The sequence below is a fragment of the Chelmon rostratus genome, chromosome 17, assembly GCF_017976325.1.
Source record: "Chelmon rostratus isolate fCheRos1 chromosome 17, fCheRos1.pri, whole genome shotgun sequence".
In the NCBI taxonomy this organism is placed as follows: domain Eukaryota; kingdom Metazoa; phylum Chordata; class Actinopteri; order Chaetodontiformes; family Chaetodontidae; genus Chelmon; species Chelmon rostratus.
In genome coordinates, this window is record NC_055674.1 from 6,072,463 (window position 1) to 6,087,325 (window position 14,863).

Genomic DNA, 14,863 nt, shown 5'->3' on the forward strand with positions numbered 1-14,863 from the left:
CTTGTCTTAAATTTTCGGAGTTCCTCTTTGTTTACATCACATTTACATTAATGCATTTCAGCACATTTCCAGTGAACTCTCTCCTGATTCTGGTCCTCGGCTAGTCCTCCCAGTCCCTCTACAGGCAACGTTATCTGCCCTTACTTTACCATCAAAATGAACTCCTATAAAAAGCTGTTTTAGTCTTCCGCTGGGTAGATCAGAAGACTACTCTAATGCCCATTTCTTCATCTGCGAGAATTCAAAAACTTCAGGTTGTCACTGCTCGTTTAGCAGCATTGCAGCGTCCAGACTGCATCAGAGACAGTGATGTCCTCATCCAGCATGGTTGATCTGGTGTCTGTTCTTTACTCATCATCTATGTCTTCATTGGCTTTAGATCTGCAGCATGCAGGACATGAAAAACAGTGAATTGACACATAAATCACTAAATGATACTGAAATGAAAAACAGACACTCTTAGGTGTGAGGTCTGAAATATGTTGAATATGCAGTGCCATAGTATGTGTGAAGGTGTGAAGTTTGCAAAGAACTTTAAGGTCAAATCAATGTTGGCCCAGGTTGCAGATGAGAGAGTCTTTTCTGCTTCACTTTCTTCCATCACATTGAATCTTAATTTGTCCTTCACACCACTGTGGAGCATGAAGTGCAGCCAGAACTGCTGTTTTAACCAGCTGTATATTCACTTATTAATAACTGGTCCTTGTAGATGTTGCCAGCCAACAATCATTTGCATATTACATCTTCCTGTTTAAGTAGTGACATGGTAACATACTGCTGTATATAACGTGGACATCTTCCGGTTCCTATTGGTCAGATGCTATTGAATAATTTTAATGAGCAATTCTTAAGCACATTTGACGCGTTTGTATAAATTTCTTGCAAATCAACAATTGATTGAACAATACAACACTAGACGACTTAGAGTGCTAACTTGTTTTTATTGCCTTCTGTCAAATAATGAATAGTTACAGAATATTTTACAGAAACCTCTTGACATTTTATGGCATGACAGACAAACAAATGTGGCTTGCATTTAACTCCGCTGACAGGCTTTGCTCAACCGTATGAAAGGTTCAAAGTCAACTGCTGCACACCTTAAAGTGTCCACTCTGTTAGAGTGAAATATCTTTCTTAAAACATACATGGTTAATCTGATAACAAGTTTGTCCTAAAATAAATTCCTAAAATGATTTACATTATATATCTGATCATATCAGGTGAATTCAGACGCAACAAAAATATCAAAACTGCTAATTTCAAAAGCAAGTGCAATTCACGTGATCACAAATGACAATATTTAAGTGGCAGTGACAAAAAAAACCTGCTGTCAGAGCACCACTTCTACAGGTTATGTCACGTAATTTCTCACAACACTTGAAGGGGAAAAACGCTGAGGGGGAAAGTAACCTCAGAGGCGTATTCAATTCTTTGACTTCTCGCTACAGGTTTTTAACGCTTCAGATGGCTCTGAGAAATAGAACAAATATTCCATTTTGAGCAAGAACCAAACTGAAACAGAAACTATTTCAAGTGAAACCAAGGTATTGTGGAACACATGTGACATTACATTTGGCAGGGATTACAAATGCGACAAAACATATTTAAAAAGACAGCTAAATGCATAAAACTGGTCAAAGCGCAATTCCAAAGCGGCATAGCTTATACAACAACTATTCTTGATACAGATTCTTATTCAAAGAAAACAACACATTGATTCAGAACCATTTTAAAAGTCAATAACACAAAAATACAATGTTTTCAAAAAATACAATTCGAGATACTAAAAGGTACTGACGACAACTATGAAGACGAGAAAGTACAGAATGGGAGCAGGATGCTGCTTGAAATACAACAGGTCAGTGTCAGTCAACAGTTTCACACACGAAGCTACAGGTGGACAGCCAAAATGCTTTTTTAAAAGAACATCATCCACTTCCCTGTGGCGTGAAAGTGAGTCATTTTTACACTGGACCGAGAAACAAACTGTACAGGCAGACCGTGTGTAGAGAAGGAGAAAGAAGTCATCGGGATCCTCTACTACAAGAAAACATCAAATCCCAACAGAGAAAGAATGAAAAAGAAGAAACAAATCTTTTCACATTGGTGATGCTACATCCATGTCCAAAGTGAGCGAATCTGTGGAGGAAATCCAAACACAAGCTATTAATACTAGTTACCAATTGAGTTTTGCAGTGTATGTGTGTGCTCTACTATCTTTGTGAGGACCAGTTTGAGGTAATAGTAAGGACATTTCAGGAACATGAGCTGGGAGTGGTGTTGGTTATGGTTACGGGGCACGCTATCAGGAAATAACTGCGTCAGTAAGCGTCCTATGAAAGTTCAAAAAATGTGTGTGTGTGTGTGTACACCATGTGTGTAAGTGACTCACCCAAATGTCCTGGGTTAGCTTCAGCTTCATTGTGCATCAGGGAGTCGAGGGTGCGAGGCGACATGGGGAACAGGTCACTGGTGTTTCCAGAGTTTGTGCTGTAAAAAAACAAATGAAAAAGAGGGAAAAATGTTATTTTACAAACTGAAATGCCCACTGATGGTCACACACACACGTACCTGCGATGCTGTTCGTGTTAGTCAAAATACTGTTAAAATAACCAAAGTGACAACACTGTTGTGGCACATAACCACATGTGATGAGCTATTAGTCATCCCTTAACTTGTGTACGTTAGTGTTCATGTTCATCACACTGACCGCAGGGGTACCACAAGTAAAAGGGCTGTGATTGGGCTGCGTTGTTTAATACACATGAGTGGTTAATGAGTCTCATCATTGGATGATAATTCAGCATTCGTGTCAGTATGCAAAGTCATAGCCAAGAAGGAGAGCAAACGAAAAATGGGATGCATCTGTGGTAAAATATTGATAATAATTATATATGACAGCAAAAAAACATCACAAATTTAACTAGGGAAGACCTTGCAGATGTTGTGCATGTTGCATACCGCTTCCAACCTTTTTTTTAGGCGGCACTAAGCACACTAACACAAAATGCATGTTTAACAGTGATGTTAATTATAGTGAATCTAGAGTCAGCGTGACAACAGCTGGTTAGCACAGTGGATGAAGTGGATTGAACCATTACTCAGGCTTAATAAAGCACAATTTTATTTTCTTTTGTTTCCATTTGTTCAAACTGACATGGCTTTTGCCTTTTGAGATGATTTTCATTGATAGCACTCCTATTATCTGAAATCTTTAAAAAAAAATTCTTCAAACAATCCTAGCATGAAAACTCTGGACTGTTGAAATCCGTAAAAATGGATTTGGATGAGGAATTATGACACAAATGTCTGAGAGTCTCAACCAAATGAGAAACTGATGAATGGCAGGGAGAAGGAAAAGTGGCGATGAGTGGGGAAACATTAACAGGAATTACAGCATGTAGGTGGGGGGTGCTGCACCTACATCCCTGAAACCCACCCATCAAACAAACAAACAAAGTGACAAGATGCACAAACAGCCCTACATGCCACCTCCCCCCGAGCGCCTACCCTGGGAATCCGTTCCCAAGCAGCTCACTGTCCGGCAAGTCCATGAACACGGAGGGACACCTACGGAGACAGGTCAGGATCTCACTGAGCAAACCTCACAACGCCATCAAACCCACTACCAACCAATGCACACATGGCTGACTGGCCTGCGCATGCACTCCTCTCATCTCAGTCGACCTCCCACTATCACACCAAGATGCTCTACTGGTAACATTGATGTTAAGGAAGGAAACACGAACTCGGAGTCTGTTTTATTTCGCTGTTTTCAATATTTCTGTCACGTATTAGTTGTAAATATCTAATATTAATGGGTATGCAAGCTCTGTCACAGGTTGGATTTTTGCTTTGCTGCTAATTAGAATTTTTTTTGTCATTTTGGCCCCGTTCACACTTAGCATTTATAAGTGTCAAAACAGAAGTAAAACTGCAACTAAAACACACTGCGAAGAGTCTGAAACCATGTTTGGTGGTCGCCAGAACGCAACAACTTGTTACATATATTAAGAGTATCATCTTTAGTGGGTTGGTTTGAGAATAGACGATGGTCTTTACGGTTTTGCCAGGTGTGAACTGCAATCAGTCTAAACTGAATCTATATGTACTCTGCACATATGTGGGTTCACAGTACTCAGTCTGAGCTGCGTGATGGCTCCTCCAGTGACAGCGGTGACTCACAGTCAGAGTGAAAACAGTCTTGTTCTCTTTTCTTTGAACATTTGGCAACATGTACAAAAGAAGTTCAAAAAAGGAAGTGCAGGAACATTAAGAAAGGATTTCTCGTCTTTACAAAGGAAAGATTAACAGCTGGTAATAGGGGCTAACATAAGTGGAGGTCATTAGGTGGCATGAGATCCTGTAAATACTGATGACTTTAACACAAGAGAGGAGTGAGAGATACTTACGGGGTAACGCAGATGAACTTTGTCTTCAAGTATGGCTGAATAGCTGTCAGGGAAAAAAATACAGACCACATTCAACATGACAAGAAATAACATGCATGAAAAGTAATATGAGTTGTTCCTCTTGAATTGCATAGATAAAGTAACAAAACAGGAAGCGACTTACTGCCCGTAGGGTCTCCACCCATCTCAGGTTCAGGAGCTGCTTCTGGTCTGCAGTATTTCCCAAAAGCCTCCTCTTTGGGGATTTCAGGGTACAGGTACACCAGAGGTGAAACCAGGATGTTGGTGGCATCCATAATCTTGTAGCCCATGATGATGTCAGCGAAAGACATGCTGTTGAGCTGCTGCTTGGTGTAGGGCTCCACTGACTGGATCTGGGTCTTTCCTACACAAAATTCAAGGAAGCGCAGTGTCACAACAGAAAATAAAGCAAATCCTGGAAATAGCACAAGACGAAGTCCGAAAACACTCACCGCTGATGTCTTTCTCCACCCATGTGAATGTAATGCCCCCCTCCTTGCTGCTCTCACTGAAGCGCAGCAGGAAAGTGCCGGGTGGCTTTGGACTAAGAAGAGCCCTCTCCCTCTCCTTACTGATAAAGCCCATGATATACCTGTAGAAGTGCAACAGGAAGTCATATAAATAGAGGCTGAATTTCAAAATAGCAATTCTATTTTAAAATTACTGCATGTCAAAACACTTTCTATAATACGAAAGGCAGCTAACGGGCAAAAGACTGCCCAGGGACTTGACTGTACATACAAACAAAAGACGACCTCTCACCCTTCATTCCACAGTGCCAGGATATACTTCTTCACCAGGTCAATAATATTGTCCAACCACACCCAGAAGGAGAAGCCTTTGCCCGCCATGTTTTCCTGCGAAGAGGAAGGAGAAAAATAACTCACATTGAAGGAGAACAATGGAAAGATGGCAAACTGAACCATATGACCATATGTGTTTAGCAGTACCTTACAGAACTTGGCCCAAGTGATCTGGCAGCCAGCATAGTTGACACAAGGCCCTGGATTGGACAATTACAGGACAACATCCAACATTAATATATGGCAGGGTGAAAAGTTAAAGGTTTTTGTAGACTTTTAGGCATGAAACCTCACCTAGTAATTTCTCAGCCAGTGTGGTGAGCTGTTCAATGGTCAGGCCTCTCTTGGTGGTGGAGGAAAACTGCCAGCTGAGCACCTCAGCTACCTGATCCCACGTCCCCACTGGAGGCTTGGTGAAGAAGTTCACATTCTGTACAGAGACACCAGGGCCAACATACTTTAAAACCATCTAATTTTTTTCCACTGCAAACAACAACTCCTCAAGCAGGTTTCAGTCCCTCTCCACCAGAGGGTGCTGTCTTACCTTTGGGTGGTTAGTGAGCATGTTGTACCACAGGATGGAGGCCCAGGCATTGGGCATCTGGCAGATGTTTGAAATGACTACCACAGGCAGGGAATGAGTCTGCACAAATACAGGAGAACATTTGTTTCAGTGTGTTTATATCTTCTTCTTTTTTAAAAACATTGGTTATTCCTTGTTAGCATTTACACTTGCAATACGATGCGAAAATATAGCTCCTTCTATTTAAGTACACTGTCTCATAATGAGACTTTCTCAGGACGTACTCTCGTTATCACTGCTCCTACACCTAGAGAGCATGCTGCTGTTCTTAGCACAGAATATTTTGATGTAAAAGGGTTTTTTTTTCTCGCCCAGCGACCCGACCTGACATATGATGGGTTGCTGATGAAAGAAAGATATGATAAGATAATTCACTGATGTGAAATAACAATAATGAAGTGATAGCACATCAGATTCAATAGGTGAAGGCTAGATGCATATTTTAGTGTGCCAACAAATCAGCTCAGGCCGTTTAACTTAAGTAGAAAAAGAGGTAACAAACAGCACAAGCATTGCGTCTTTTGACTAATATTTCAAGCCAACTTGTCTCATAGCCATAGTCTTCACAACAAACAAATGCCATCTGTCAGAGGGTGACCTTTGTTTTGCCAAGCAAGATAAAAATGATTATGTTAGATACACTGTGGAAGTTGCTAAGACGGCTTGTTCAAGGTACGTTATATTAGACATGAAAGTTACCTTGGTCATAACACTACTATTATGCTATGTGACACTAAATGATACTATTATGACACTGAGTGTCTGCTGTCTGCACATTCAAGGAAACATGTTTCTCACCCACAGACAATTGGGGAAAGTTGCACAAATCAAACTTTGCTTCAGCAGTAACATTAAGTGTGAGTTACGCTCCCATCAGTGGTCCAACTTGGGTCGGTTAATAAGCTCTCTGACGCAGGATGTTTATCTTTGACAGATCATTCAGATGCTGGGTTGGTGACAGTCCCCGGAGGTGGAAGACTTTGCTAATGACTCGTTTGTCTTGTGACACATTTTGCATGGGTTGTCGAAGAACAACAGCGTTTAGTTGACTTCTCAAAGTTAAACTGAAAATACAGAAATGTCTCCAAGTTTGTGACACAGAGACATGATACTGACCTCCAGATCTATCTTCAGGCCTTGGTGATAGACTTCCGTCTCAAAAGTGATAAGATGGAGCTCCTCTGTGACAATCAGAGAGGCCTAGAGAAAGCAGATTATTCAGATCTCGTGTATAAAAAAACATGTGCATCAAAGGTCAGGAAAACAGTTTCTTGTAAAAGTTTAAACAAAACTCATCATCCTCACACACAGAAAACAAATATCTGAGTATTAAATTACACCATCAAACCAAGTGTCAGAAACAGGACTTACGTCACTATTGGTCCGGCCACCATTACCACACCGCTGTTCTCTCAAGGTCTGTAACAAACAGGAAGTCAGTGCTCCATAGCGGGCTTTTACCAAAGAACTTCATCACTGTCAACCAGTACGAGGTTTTCCTTCTGTGACTCACCAAGTGTTTAAACTCTGCTGACAGGCTGCCATTGTTGGATTCCTCCATGTTCATCACTTTTGTGTTGGTACCGAGGATGTTAAACTTTCGTGACCTAAGAAAATCAAGGAACAGCAGAGAGTAAGACTCTTTTCTTAATTGATATACAGTAAATGCTCCAGCTTGAAAAAACAAGGATGTCTTACCCTCGAATTGCAGCCACATCTCCGGATTCCCTAAAAAATAAACAGTTAAAATCAGTAAAGCAGTAATTTCTCTGAAAGTCTTCAATCAAAGTCAGACTCTCACTGATAAAGACTTAACACAAATGTTAAAACATCCAAGATGAAAACAAACTCACTTGTCAATGCAAACTTTAATTTTCAGCTGGTAATTGAGTTCAGGGAACTTAACCAGTAACCTGGAAAAATAAGAGAAACACTGTCAGCGAAATTCATCAGGATATCAAATGATGCAACTGTTACACTCTCCATCAATAGGGACTCATAAAAAGCTGCTATTAAAATGTACAAAATATATGTATGTTGCTTCTGAGGTGTGTTGCAAGCCTGCATCTTACCTGACTTTATTAGTGAACTGCACTCCTGTCTTTATGACCAGAGGTCTGTCTGGATGCATGGGCATACAAGGCTGTCTCTCCACCACAAAAGCACTAGAAGATAGAAGGGATCATGTTACAGAGAAAAAAAAATGCAGCAAACATCAGAACAACATCTGGTGAAGAGAATCTCAGGTCAAAGGTCACTTTGCTAATGATTTGCAGCTTTTAAGGGCATCTCAGTGGTCCTTCAGCGAACATGAGAGACTCAGATGTCATCTCATTTCCTAAATGAAGACTGAGTTCGACTGAAAGCGCCGCATCATTAGTAAGTTGAACTCCGAGCTCTAAATCTCTCCATCACACATTGTTTTTAAATTCTTGATCGGATTAGCAGAATATTTCTCTGACATTTGTAACAAGGTATACACAGTTTCACATACATAACAAATCAACCAACCAAACACTACAAACATATATTTAATCGGACATTACGATCACATATCTGCAGGGCAATCAATCTGATCGGCCACTTCCACATTCAGTTACAAACCACATGTAGATTTGTCACGTGCAGTACCTCTTCATCAGGTTCCTGAACAAGTCCACGATCTTCTCCTCCAGGGCGGGCCGGTGCTGGATGATGGGGTCTCCTTTGTAGGACACCTTCTGCTGAAGCTCCTCCAGCTTCTTGATCTGCTGTCGAATCTGGAGCTGGGACTCAGCCAAGGACGTGATCCTGGTCAGAAAATGAAACCCAGTTCAAGTTAAGGGAGACCACCAAAGGATAAGTAGAGCAGAGAAACAGTGCTCTGCTTCTTACAGTTTGAAGCAACTTCTCGACAATTTGTGATCAAAAGATATTTTTAACTAGATTATATGTTTCAATGTAGCCCATAGCCCAACATAGCCACAAACAAATTTACTTATGCAGAAAAAGGCAGGACATATGCAGAAAGAAAAGAATTGTGGGAAATTTTCTCTCGTGGTAAGGCATTACATGACCACTGCATCCACAGCAGGGCTGAAATTAAACAATTAGTTGTTTGCGCTATAAAATATCAATCAGTGTTTCCAAAAGCCCAAGATGGCATCCTCAAATGCATTCTGTTGTCCACAACCTACAGATACTCAGTTTACTGTCACAGAGGAGTAAAGAAACCAGAAAATATTTACATTTAAGAAGCTAGAATAAGAGTTTTGACTTTGTATTTCCTTAAAAAAATACTCAACATGTTAATAGATAGAATAAACTTTGCCTGGTTACCATGTCTCGAGGCGGTCCAAGCAGATGTTAGGTGGACCTCCAATACAGGCAATTTGCTGCCTTCTCTTCCAGTCTGCTAGCTCTTCATCTGTCAGGTTCTTCTGTACGTAATCCATGGCGGTCAGCAGGCCTCCCATCTCTGTCACAATTTGCTACAAGATTACAAGCACAGCAAACATTAAACACACACATAACTAGTTATTGCCCTTCTGTAGTCTACATCTTCTGTCACAGGTATTATTACAATTAACAAAGTCACCATGGTTGATATGACAGGGAGCTTCACCTCTGTACAGTATGTATTGTTTCTCAAAGTCTGAATTGCTCAAATGTTTCCATAAACCTCACTGTCTTTTACAAAAACAATGCAACCCTTCTTTTTAAACATTCATCAACCAGGTGTCACACCAAGACCCTCCCATCCAGTTTTGTGCCATGAAATATTCCAGAAGATTTCACATGAAGTCAGAACTGGTGGTCTAGCACGTAAAAAGCAGCATGGATGACAGTGGGGCATCTAATCTGAAGGCAAACAGCTCCAGGGCCAGTGTCTTCTGCCATTTGTGTAAGTAAATAACCCCGAGCTAATCAGGCTTTTCCCCGTTCTTATTATTCTTGTGTTTATCACTTATGATATTGTTGATTTCACTTAAAAACACCTTGGACGATGCATATTGTTAAAACTCTTTCTTGTATTTTTTTGACTTAACTCACAACATAACAAAGCTTAGACACGCACCCTCCTGAGCTGGTCGAGGGCGCTCAGCATCTGCTCGAGCTGAGCCATCTTCTGTCTGGTGGCAGATGCTTGGCTATTCCCGTTTAGGTCCTGGGACAACTCTGGACAGAGGGCGGAGCAGTGGGCAGGTCAGCAACCAAATGCCACTCAATTTATTTATACCAAATAATAACTCGTCTGTGAGTTAATTATCACTGCTAAAGATAAGAAAATATTCATTTGAATATACCTCCTTGGCTTTTCAAAGTCTTGTAATTGAAGTCAAAGTCATCCTGCAAGTTCTCAAGCATTTTCATCTTCTGTTCCATATCCTGAAGTAAAAGAAAATAGAAGATGATTCAGAGTGTTCGGGATTATTCATACTGCATATTCAAATACTTAATTAACGAGTCTCGGAGGGAAACTAACCTGCACGCGCTTCCTGATGTCTTGAAGGTTGTGCTCCAGGATCTGCTGCTTCTCTGTCACTACTGTCCCAGTGGGATGGGCTGCCTGGCCATCCTGCAACAAAATAAAACATATAACAACACGCAAAACCATCGTTCCAACCAATTTATGACTTGATTTCTGATTTAAATGTGTGTGTGATGTGTTTTAAAAGGTACAGTGTGCTTTGTTACTGCTGTAGCACTTTGATATGATATGAATACTACAGCTAGGTTAGTGAAGCACATTTCTACCTGCGCAGCAGAGGTGGCGGTCTGCAGCAGCCTTTGCTCCTCCCACAGACAGCGGGCAACGATGCGTGCAATATCCATCGGCTTCTCCAAGTACTTGCTCTGCAGATGCTGCTTAATCCTGCGCAGGTTATGCTGGTAGAGTACATTGTTCTCCTGCAGGAAACGACTATACTGCTGGTCTATTTCCCCCAAGAGGTTGTGGAACACCAGTGTGGCGTGTGACTCTTTATTGGCAGCGTAAGCCCTTGTAAGGGAGAAAATGAGATAATCAGAATCTGATTATTTCTAGTTCCATCTAACACCGTCACAAATGCTTTTTTGATCTAATCAAAACATTCTATATCCCACATGAGGGGAATATTTTGAATATATCTATCTAATGATCTGCATCTGAATAAAATACATAAAAATACACAGTGAGAGACAACCATGCTGACTGGCTGCTGGTGGAAACAATGCCTAAATGCGTAATGCCAGATTGGGTGTCTGCACTAAAATAAACCACATATTCCTTGGCCTTTGGCCTAACTTTACAACCAATTTCACTGTTTTTAAGATATCCTGCAAAGTAATTAAAAAACAAATCAGATTAAATTGACAGAAAGCATAACCTCTGTTGCTACATTTTAATTTGGCCCTCAAAAAGGACACATTTTGGAAGAAAACATCATCATCACTGAACAGCTGTCCGTGTGGCAAGCCATCAACAAGTCATGGTGACAGGCCCACTGTCAGAGTGGAGGATAAAAGCTATGTAATGTCATATGTTATCAAACAGGAGAAACAAAAAGAACTCAATTATTTCTCACCAGTCCTGATTCTCGATCCAGGGGGCAAGGAACTGCCGCAGTTCCATGGGGAAGCTGTCACTGTACAAATGGTACAGTTGCTCCAGATACCTGGTCTCCAGCTGCTGCAACTGGTTCCACTGAGCCATCCTGACATACACCTCCACAAACCTACGCAAAAAATAAACAAAATAACATAATTTAAGCAGTATACCTAGACAACATCTCTGGGATGGCACTCACTGGCAGTTATTTAAAAAAAAAAAACAAACAAAGTCACATACCTTAACAGAATAACTCTCACACTGATCAGCAAGAAATACCTAAATGTCAGGTTTTCACTGAAAATTATGTCAGGCCCTTGGGAGGCCTCCTATTCAGTATAGTCACTTCCTGTTCAGCGAAACACTACGCCTCCACCAAGAAATATAGGTCGACATGAACAGCTGACAAGCCCCTAAGCGGACAGGAATTTGTGATCTTTGGCTATGGGTTTGCCCCAGCTGGATTCGCTAGAAACAATGAAAACCACACTTCCTTTTCTTAGCTGTTGAAAAGCAACTGCAGGTATGGATTCGAAACCAGAGAAACACATTCCCCGACATAATACAAGATTAAAACTTTCATTTCCTTCATATCAATTTCCTGGGGAGCACAATGCAACTTGAACAGTATACTCTCATTAAGCCCAACTCAGCTGTTTGCGACAATCATCCATCAGATCCACAAGGTAAGTTCAACTAGCCTTCTCATCTTACCAACAGCAGGCTACACTCTTCCCTGGAGGGCTCTAGACCGTATATAACAATAACCAGACACTCAGTAAAGCCAGCCGGAATTTGTCTCCTCTAGCATCTGTATTAAATGACCAACTGAAGCCTTTGTTTAAGCCTCTTACATAACTTATATATATTATTCCATTATCAGCCAAAGTTGGAGTCAAAGTCAGAGTAGTACGTAGTTGTGCAGAGACGTTACACGATACTGTGTTAAACAGCGCACTATGTAGGATTTAGATACAAGAACTGAAGTTTAACATAGCTCTGGTCCTTAGTAATTGATGACTCAAGAAAGTTTTCGCCTAAATCATTTCAGCGCCCCACAGAAGGCACGAGAATTCAATTAAAACAGAAATATGGGTGAGGGTTTTTCCTTTTTTTTTTTCAAAGAAAACTGAAATTGTCCATCAAACGTGATGGTTTTCATGTGACTTATGTTCCTCTTTCGCATCAAAGTGTAGCTGAGTCACTGTCAATAATGTGAGGATTTCTTTCCGTTTTCATCATCTGATTAATTATTTTCAACTTTCGATTTCTCGTGAATCAGGGTTGACAGTATTTGAGCCTGCAATTTCATTTTACATTTCTCTGATATACTAAGAAGACCAGTAGCCAAGGAAAGAGAAAACCCATAAGGCTCATTAAGCACAATTTACACACACAATGTGACCTCCACTCTATAATCTATTCACTACCTTCATCATGTCTTTCCATTTACTATAAAAGTCACCACCTACATCAAATGGCTCGTCTGCTCTGACATATGGTAAAGTCCCTTTGTGAGCTTGCTGCAGGATTGTCAATGACGGAGCCATAGAAGAAGCGCAATGCTGCTTCATTACTGACTAATAGACGATAACAGGCAAACGTCCATTTGGAAGGTAAAAGCATATATCCAATGGGTCCACAAAGACAAAACACTTTTTGTCTGGAGCACACACATTAGAAATGATAGCTTTGGAGACGGACTGCATATTGATTCAAATGCCAAGGTAAGTGTTTTGCCTTAACACTACATTTTTCACAAGTCTTGAGACTCCGTCTCATGGTATGCAAGCAGACTTTGCCAGAACTGTGCCAGGCTGGACCAGTATGTGCCGTTTGTTCAGTTTCCAATTTGCAGTCACGTGGCACCAACAGTAAAGTCCAATGTGATTCCTGAAATCATGTCACTGATATTCCAGGAAGTACTTCCTTGATCAAACAAAGAATGCAGTAATGATGGAAAGTTTCTATTTCTTGGTCCCTGTGAACACAGGTGACATCTAAAATAGCTACTATTGATGTATGTCATTAATGTATGCATTTCATGACACTGATCACAGTCAATAGCACAGCAGCCTGGTAGACTGTATCACTATGACTCCACATCTGTACTGGCTGCACTAAAGAAGATATTTTGAGAAATCAAACTCTGCCATACAACTCATATCCAAGATTCTGTGAAAATCTGGACAGAAAATGTCTAAATCCAATTTGAAGAATGGAAGAACTGAATCACAGTGCAAGGTGGCAGACATGTTCTCTCGCGGATGGGATGGAGATGGGCGTGACAATTGAAGGCAAAAACATAACAATTACCTGAAATTCACTGCCCAAATGTGCATCCAGGTGAAGTTTGAGCTAATGTTTAGTGACAACTGACGTATGTAACGTTATGACCTTTATTAAACTAGGCGATCCAGAAACAAAACACAAAACATATTTTCAAGAAACCAACACTGAGAGTCTTGGTTGTAAGGTTAATCTTATCGACCCCATAATGAACAACTAGAACTGAAGAGCGGCAGATAAAATGTAGAAACACTTTCATACCTTACATAACATCATGAACACAGAATGGTTTGTCCATCATGAATAACTAATAACGTCATTACAATGCTGCAATTGTTCAGTAGCGTGGTGGATAATAGAGCTATCAGTGCATTACAGTGGTCTGCTGTAACATCATAATAAAAACAACCTCGAGCCAGGTCCAAGAAAACATGTTAAATAAATGTCAAAAGCAGAAGTCGTTATAGTCGCTCACCTAGCTCGCTGCTACGTTATTCCTTTGGAAAGTTGCTCCGTGAGAAACTGTAACTCTTTCTACTAAAAAACACTGACAGCAAAAGTCAGTAACGACTTTTGTAAAAAAAAATTACAAACAAAAGTGGAGAACACACGGAAAAAGATCGTAAATCTGTAGGTTATCCTGCCAGCACGCGAAACACTTCTCCGACGTACGTAGAAACCTGCTCAGAGAACCCATCTCCTACACTGCAGTTCTTCCAGCCAGACAAACGCCATTAACTACTTTATTGACACTTATAACAGCCAATAACAATCGCTATCCCCATTTTCGCCAATCAGAACGTAGCTTATATGCGAGAGAGGCGGGATCTTACTGTGAGGTTGGTTGAGAAAGCCGTGTTTACTGCTGTCGCAACTGCGCTGTTCCCGCCGGCACACCCTCCCTGCGCGTGGAAGTCACAGAAGGCCCGCGCGCTTATTTTCTGCGGAGGGGGCACGGGCACTTCGACGGAACAGCCAGCCTGGAAGTCATCTGAGTTACTGGCAGTGTCGACGTCATCAAGAGTTTAAAACACCAGTGCTGTTTATTATTGACCCGTCCTTATCATTATTCAGGGATACCCGAGCCTCTCCTCACGCTAGGTGAGCAAATACACACAGGCCATAACCAGGTATATACAGAAAAGCTCATATAATTCAGGAAAATAAAAATAATAGGCAGTATGTA

The 14,863-nt window shown here is 40.9% G+C and overlaps 1 protein-coding gene across 2 annotated transcripts; it reads right to left on the minus strand.

The window, feature by feature from the left end:
- Nucleotides 1-927: 927 nt before the first annotated feature.
- Nucleotides 928-14,382, minus strand: stat3 (signal transducer and activator of transcription 3 (acute-phase response factor)). 2 transcript variants are annotated; one of them, XM_041957078.1, is made up of 24 exons: nucleotides 14,153-14,382; nucleotides 11,366-11,515; nucleotides 10,557-10,800; nucleotides 10,285-10,377; nucleotides 10,106-10,187; nucleotides 9,877-9,977; nucleotides 9,138-9,289; nucleotides 8,451-8,609; nucleotides 7,892-7,984; nucleotides 7,673-7,732; nucleotides 7,518-7,547; nucleotides 7,333-7,426; nucleotides 7,191-7,238; nucleotides 6,936-7,019; nucleotides 5,781-5,879; nucleotides 5,531-5,666; nucleotides 5,384-5,436; nucleotides 5,196-5,290; nucleotides 4,886-5,025; nucleotides 4,576-4,797; nucleotides 4,413-4,455; nucleotides 3,511-3,570; nucleotides 2,393-2,490; nucleotides 928-2,139 (listed from the first exon to the last, which is right to left on the minus strand). In XM_041957078.1, the coding sequence occupies exons 2-24, from the start codon at nucleotides 11,491-11,493 to the stop codon at nucleotides 2,099-2,101; spliced, it is 2,355 nt and encodes a 784-aa protein (XP_041813012.1). In that variant the 5' UTR covers nucleotides 11,494-11,515; nucleotides 14,153-14,382; the 3' UTR covers nucleotides 928-2,098. The 2 variants fall into 2 exon arrangements, with proteins under 2 accessions (XP_041813012.1, XP_041813013.1); XM_041957079.1 differs by lacking the exon at nucleotides 3,511-3,570.
- Between the last annotated feature and the right edge of the window lie 481 nt (nucleotides 14,383-14,863).